At 38.1% G+C, this 7,613-nt stretch overlaps 2 protein-coding genes across 2 annotated transcripts; one reads left to right on the forward strand and one right to left on the reverse strand.

Annotated features, from left to right (window-relative positions):
• Window positions 1-2,284: 2,284 nt before the first annotated feature.
• LOC140167643 (craniofacial development protein 2-like) lies at window positions 2,285-3,154 on the forward strand. Its single transcript, XM_072190939.1, has one exon. The coding sequence runs from the start codon at window positions 2,285-2,287 to the stop codon at window positions 3,152-3,154; it is 870 nt and encodes a 289-aa protein (XP_072047040.1).
• An 821-nt stretch (window positions 3,155-3,975) lies between these two features.
• On the reverse strand, window positions 3,976-6,170 carry LOC140167281 (probable tubulin polyglutamylase ttll-15). The gene is made up of 5 exons (XM_072190613.1): window positions 6,021-6,170; window positions 5,435-5,556; window positions 5,113-5,197; window positions 4,709-4,822; window positions 3,976-4,288 (listed from the first exon to the last, which is right to left on the reverse strand). The coding sequence occupies exons 1-5, from the start codon at window positions 6,069-6,071 to the stop codon at window positions 4,169-4,171; spliced, it is 492 nt and encodes a 163-aa protein (XP_072046714.1). The 5' UTR covers window positions 6,072-6,170; the 3' UTR covers window positions 3,976-4,168.
• Between the last annotated feature and the right edge of the window lie 1,443 nt (window positions 6,171-7,613).

Consider the following 7,613-nt stretch of genomic DNA (forward strand, 5'->3'; position numbering starts at 1 on the left):
AATTACCGTAAAAACTCGACAGTTAGCATAATTTATGTGCTTACTATCGAGCGCTTTTGAAAACATGAAATTGTACCAAAGTCCGGCGCTTTACCAACTGAGCTAATGGGGTTGAGACACGCATTTGCGGATTTACTTGTTGGTATATAACTATGTGTATCGATAATTTGCTCAAAACCCTTTACATTTTTGTGGATGGGGCTCTTCATGTTTGCATGTTTTAAAAGCGCTTGATAGTAAGCACATATGCTAACTATCGAGTTTTTACGGTAGTCAATTAGGCGCCGCATAATGTTGGCGCGCAGGGCACGTGTCCCCTTGCCCCCGGTTGCTACGCCACTTTTATTCAAAACGTTCTAATAACATTTAAATATCGGGTTACATGAATGTCATCAAAAAGTTCTTATTTGAAAGCGTTAATATATATTGTAAAATATTTTGTCAGCACTTAAATAACGTTCTGTTTAAATGTTTTGCAACAAGGTTTGCAAAATGTATTTTGAATGTTATTAAAACGTTTTTAAACCTTTTATATTTATATAACTCCGACATTTAAACGTTTTCTGTAAAAGGTTTTGTGTTTGCTGGGTGGGTGGCCCGTTAAAAAATCCAAACTTTATTTTTTTACAACCTATTATCCAGATAGTGAACATGAAGGTCAACATGCTCTTGAAGTAAGCAACATATTTGAACACGCGCGAATGGAGGAAACTCCGGAAGGGAATAATTATAACATTCTAGAACTACACAGGCAAATAAAGAAACATTTGTTCCAATGTATTGCGTTGTCTTCCGCCCGCAGCTTCTATGTTCAAGCCCATAAACAGCGCCCTCACCGACCCGTTTTCAAGACGGCAAACCCGTTGCTACCCACTTTTTTTTAACCCTAGAATTACAATCCTCGAAAAGTCTTGAAACATTTAAGCGTCTTTAAGGAAAATAAAATAAATGTAGATATTTATTTAGCACTTATGCTGTAAACAGCCTCAAAAGCTTTACATTTATTCCGCCGGGCGCCGTCAGTAGAATATGTCGGAACCACGTTTGCAGCCTTAAAATGGCGCAGGGTTTATCAGTACAGCTACCCCTAACAGCTTACCACTGCACCTGGGTGGGGCGAGGCAAAGCGCCTAGCCCACTGGGCGCAACACGGTGGTGGGACGGGGACTTGAACCCCCGAGTCGAACCCACGCACGTGGAGCAGGTTAACTGTGTCTCCAAAGTGTCTCAACATTTTTAATGATGGGTGGGGGGGGGGGGAAGGGAAGGGAAAGTTTTTAATTGAAGACTCGACTTTCCTCAAATACCCAATATTTTAAATATTTAACGTTGCCATTGGATTACCACGTAATCATGAAATTTGCACAAAAATATCTAAATATGAATACGAATAAATATGAATACGAATAAATGTGTTATGTCGGTGGGTGACAGGCTTAAAAAGTCACAGGAGTGACTAAAAGGATGTGCACGTATAAGCCAAGTCACAGGGGTAAGTGATACGTCTAGTGCGTATCTAGTTGTAGTTGTAGAAGTAGTTGTAGATGCATGCTCCCTCCTTCTTTCCCCCTGTCTGTCTAGTTCTTTTTCCCTTCCTTCTTTTATCTAGTAGCATAACTCTCAACCTCTGATCAATTGCGACCGAAGCCGCTGGCTAGCCTTCGGGTGAAAAGAAGAGCCGAGTGTGTAAGCCTCTTCCTGCCAGTACATAGCCTCTCCTTACTCAAGACTCCTACATGGCCTCCCAGCGGTCACCGATGGTAACTGGTCATCTTGCGATTTCCAGGCTAGCATGTAGGGGATCTCGGAGCAGCTAAGGGCCCCAGAGGTGCAGTACGTATGGCCCACCGGCGAGTGGACACGCCCTGGTACTCACCATCCTTAGCCACTGATTGAAACATGACAGTGTGAGTGGAGGAAACCTTCTAGATTCAACAGTCTCTGTTAAGGTTCAACAGTCATCATGTTTCCGTGGGAGAGGCGATCCACCCTTTAACTAGTGGACCTCGGCTGCTACCCACCTGCCCAATAAGCAGGAAACTGTCTCGGCTCCATTTATGGACCGGGGAAGCTGCGAATGGCCCAGCAAGCCTGCAGCTGATATACTCCCGCTCAAAGTAAACAAAGGAAATGTAAACGGACGGATTCAAATGGAAAACGACACGGACCTGTTAAAAGACAACGAAATAGCCCAACGACTAGGACTGCAACATGGAATGTCAGTGGAATTGGACAGAAGGAACCAGAGATTGTTGAAACAATGCAGAGGTATAGCATCTCAATCATGGGAATATCTGATACAAGACTTAAAGGAAAAGGCATGAAGGAATCTCACAACGACTATGTACTCATCTGGTCTGGAGTGGACAAGAACAAAAGAGCCGTCCATGGAGTGGGTTTCTACCTACACCCAGAATTAGCTAAGAACATTATGGAAGTTGACTACATATCCGAAAGAATAATCAGACTCAGAATACAACAAGAGAAAGAGGTTACAACATACATCCAAGTGTATGCCCCATGCAATGATTCCTACTCAGATGAAGACAAGGATACATTCTTTGAAGAGTTATCTGATGTTATAAACAGCACAAAGAATCAGGATATGCTGGTGGTAATGGGAGACATGAATGGACATGTGGGAAGTGAACGATCACCTTGGGAAGATTACCTAGGACCCCACAGTGCTCCAAACACAAGTCGGAACTACAATGGACAACTCATCTTGGAACTTTGTGCCCAACATGATCTCTTTGTCACAAACACATTCTTCCAACATAGGAGTAGCCAAATATTCACATGGTACAAGTGGCATGACCTCACCAAAGCTTCTCAGCTTGACTTCATCCTCATTAAAAAGACAGATCGATGCAAAGTGAATGACTCCAAAGCAATGCCAAACATCCACATAGATACTGATCACAGACCAGTCATGATGGAAACAAGTGCCAGGAGAAGACCACGGCCAAATAAAAGGCAGCAACCTGAGACAATAAACCTCAGAAAATTAACAGAAGAACCTGTGAAGGCAGCCATCGAACAACAGATGGATCAGCTATTCCAGCTTTCAGCTTTACTGGAAGCCAGTGACGTTTTGTCAATGGTCACGTTTTGTAGCACAAAAATACTAACTAATTTTGCGGGCCAATTTTGAGGTTTTTGTATTCTGAGCATTTGTATAGTCTAACCTAGATAAAATAAGCAAACGAACAATATTGCTGCATGTTTCCAAATCCATGAACCGACAAATACGAGTGATGTTACGTAAATGATAATTCACACGGCATGACAAAGATGTTACATGTTCAGACATTGACATCACATCATCAAAAATGATATCCAAGGTAACTGATGGTCTTGGATGGAGAAATCATATCACCACCAATAATTATGAAGATGAACTGCAAGCATTGATTTCTTAAAATCTCAACTTACTTAGTTACTTTAATGTATGAAATAAAATAATAATTGCTGATAAGAAAATAAAATTAATACGATATAAAGACAATAAGATATCGTAAGTGCATTCGGTGATTTTAAGGTGAATGCAACACTAACGTAAGTGTCAAATACCTCCATCTTGCTTTGTATTATTAAAGAAACAAATACATTACTAGGGTTATATTTGATAAATAGTGATTAAATTAACTATTTTCAAATGGTTTGGCCTTTATAAACACTTAAATGACTATTAAAATGAAAATATAAAAAATAAATATCGCATGTGCAGCCTTGCAAATGTGCATCACCTATGCAGCAGAATGCAACACTAACGTACGTGGCACTTACAAGTAAGGGGTACTTTATACGTTAGTGTTGCATTCCACCATTTCAGATGCAGTGATGTAACACTTACGTCGTTTTTGCTTAATTATCAACATTTTGAATTAAATATTTAGAGATGGAAGTTCTTTTTATCATAAAATGTGCATATTTTGATATTTGTTCTTTTTATGGTAAAAACATAATTCCACCAAAATGTACAATTGTAAATTTGTCTACTCGAGACATTGTCAGGTTCTAGGTTGTCCATAAGCTACACACAACTCTTAGCGTAAGACAAAGTGAAGACAATGTGACCAGTGGATTATGAATTACGCGCGGACATGTATTAGCATTTTATAGTTAAAACTGAACAACAGAGAAACCAAAACCAAAGGCGTGTTGCCTAGCTGCACCAATAAGGGTCAGAAACACATTTTGCCCGAAACCACGCCCTGGTGAGTCGGTTGTTTGGCGAAAGTTGCGAATCCTGTTCGGCATTGTATGACGCGGCCTCCTCCGTTGTCTGTCAAGAAAAAGTATCCAACAGATTAAAACAGTATTTATCCGAATTTGGTTGCTCCTTTGCATCTATTTAAAATATATTACCAGTTTAAGGTTGACTTATACAGAAATCTTGAAAACACCCACTGATCACAAGAATGTCACATCTTTTGACGTGCAGAGTGTGACTAAAATGTACAATTAATACAAAAAGTGGTAAGCTTTTAGCAGAGTCGGTGATGTCTGATATGTTCTTTGTTAAAAACGGTTATCAATATAAAGCCCCGAAAAATGATCCAACCAATGTAAGCTACGTATGACCTGGGAGGAGTGTCGTTATGTTGTGCAGATGGTGCTTAGAAAATTACAAGGTATAGGCAAAAAATCTTGCACTTTTTGTCTGCTGATGCATGCAGATGAAAACTGACAATTAAAGACCTACCATTTCTTCTGGATACACCCGTCTCATATTTTGTCGATTGATGTGTTCAGCATATGCTAGTTTTATCATATATATTGCCTCATTCGACATACAATGTGTACAAATGGAACAATCCTGTAAGAAAAGAGAAAGAAAGAAAGTATTAAAATAAACACAAAAGAAAACACACAAAACCAGAATTTAAAATGCTTTGATGTTACTAGTTTGGTGGTAAAAATATTGTTACGTTGTAATTGTTACGTGTTGTTGGGAACATGTTCCATTGCGCATTTGTACGTTTTAGCTTGTCCATTTTTATGTTTATGTGCGAAAACACACTGGCAGGTGCGCGCGTAATATACACACGCGTCTTGACTTAAACATTTAACCAGTAAAATACACAACTTACAAATTTACAAATTTACCTTTTCGTTACATCCGTTACACTTTGACGATACGCAAATGGGTATGTGGATATTTAGGTCAGAATCTCTAATGCTTCTTAACAAACTGAAAAGACAACCAATCAGTTAATTAAAGCAAATAAAAACGAGATACAATTGCTTAATTTGAGCAGAATAACCTGGCTGCTACAACAATGACTCGAACAAACAAGTATATAGCATGCTCTTTCACCAAAGAAGATTACTTCATTTTTTGCTCGAGGGTAGGGTTTCAGATGAAATAAGTTGCAGCGTACCACATTTTATTAGAGTTATATAAATCAGAGTATATATTTTGAATTACCTGCTGTTAGTGCCGTGTTTCCTAACATCGGTTAATAAAGCAACATTGAAACAATTAAATGGTATATGCTGTGCCAATGGACAGCTTTCGTTCCGCGGTATTAAATTTGGAGACATATTCGCCTGTAAATAGAAAAGTATTAAAAATATTATGAAAACGGGAAATTATCTATATTTGCTTCTATAGTATATATTTTTCATTATTCATCATAAATATTCATAAGCTATTGCAAATCCATTGGACAATCGCAAACAACGAGGACCATTTTCCCGTTACTACTGTGCAACTAATACTAATGGTTTACATCGGGAACATAATGCAACTCTTTTCCCTTTAGTTCTAGTAATAAACCCGTAGCCAGTACCACAGGGAAAATAGTTTGCCATGCTTTACTTCTAATCAGGTAGTATGGTTAGGATTTTCTCCCAAAATTTGTAATTTCAAGCAATTTTGGAAAAAAAATAAAAATTTCTAAAAGTTGATTAAAATTAGAAAAAAAAATAGAATAAAAAGACTTCCCAACACATTTTTGTGCAATGCTGGAAGATAATATACATAGACTATGTAAGGCTTAAATTGAGCTTACCTCAATGAGATGCACTCTTAGGTTTTCATCTACAAGGAAATCCCATCTCATGATTTCAAAAAATATCCCGCTGTGGAATCAAAGCACCAACACACATGACAATAAGTAGACCTGTTATTAAGTTATTAGGGGAAATATGATATGTCGGGTTTTTTTCTCTCTTACCTACAATCCTGGCGACAAATGTGTTACCCAAAGCGTTAATTGGCCAACATCCATCCTCGCTCGCCTATTAAGATAATGCTGGTGTAGCAACGAATTTCCACCAGAATTGTAGCTATATATGTTGTATTGTACTTTAACTTATATGTACTATGTGCTAGTGTAGATTAGATTCTCATGGGGGTGGGGATAGGAGTTTGGGTCAGGCTGAATTTTTTGTTCGTCTCCGAAGGCAGCAAATTTTTTTGGTATTTATTGGGTGGGGGGAAAGATTTTTTCACTCATCAGTGAGGCAAAATGGGTTTTTTTTTCGTCTCACTAGTGGGCGAAGTTTTTTTAAAAAAAACTCCCATGCTCCCCCCTGGAAATCTAATGGTGCGCCCCTTAACGATTGAGCTTAGAACTAACACTCAGTAAAAGCATCATTAATTTGATCTCGTGCGTTAGCCTGAATTGTTTGCGTGCTTTTCTGTTCCAGTGTACGATGCATAAGCATCTTCTCTTGTTTGACACGTGACAAGTTGCTTTTCAATATTTTTATTTGGTGATATGTGTCATAAACCCGCTTCTAAAAACAAAAACAAAAAATCAAACTACCAACAACAATTTCTAGCCATTGGCAGTTAGACAAAGGTAACAGTAAATAGAGTAAAAGATGAGATATATTAATCGTTTACAGCAATCATGCATATTTTGACCCAGTACTTATCTTCTGACATCCGTCTCATTTACTCCCGTTGAGCCACAGGTGTGCATCAGATCCATCTTCAAAATCTTCAGAAGCCACCCAATCGGGCTACTAATTCACGGGTTTGACAAGTTTCTTTTAGATATGAAGATAACTGCATTTTGACATTTTTGTATGGAATGTGTTAGGATTTCTAATACAGTGTATTGTAAGAAATCTGACACAGTTACAGCAGTGTAGATATGGTAGAGGCCCATAAATAAATAAATAAATAAATAAATAAATAAATAAATAAATAAATAAATAAATAAATAAATAAATAAATAAATAAATAAATAAATAAATAAATAAATAAATAAATAGGATTATTCCCTATAAAGGTACCCCTAATACATGCCCCCACATGTGTGTAATTGACCCCTCAAATAGGCACCCCGTAATAAGTGCAAAACGCGAAAGCTGGTTGAAGCCCCTAGCATGGTTCAGCTTTCCGGTGCAACAACCGCTCAAGCTCTCTAAATATCGTGTACATTTTACTGAACACAACTTACTGCAACTTAAAATTTCTCCCATCTTTTGGTATGTATGATGCCAACATCTGATCTATACGCCTCTCTCTTGTAACAAGGACATCTCGAACAGCTTTGTATATTTGTTTTCTGATGTACGGATTTGTCCCTATAGTACGCAATGTATAGGTAAATCAATTGAATACCTAAGTGGAAGAATGGCCCAACTCCATG

This window comes from Amphiura filiformis, chromosome 13 (assembly GCF_039555335.1).
Source record: "Amphiura filiformis chromosome 13, Afil_fr2py, whole genome shotgun sequence".
Lineage (NCBI taxonomy): Eukaryota > Metazoa > Echinodermata > Ophiuroidea > Amphilepidida > Amphiuridae > Amphiura > Amphiura filiformis.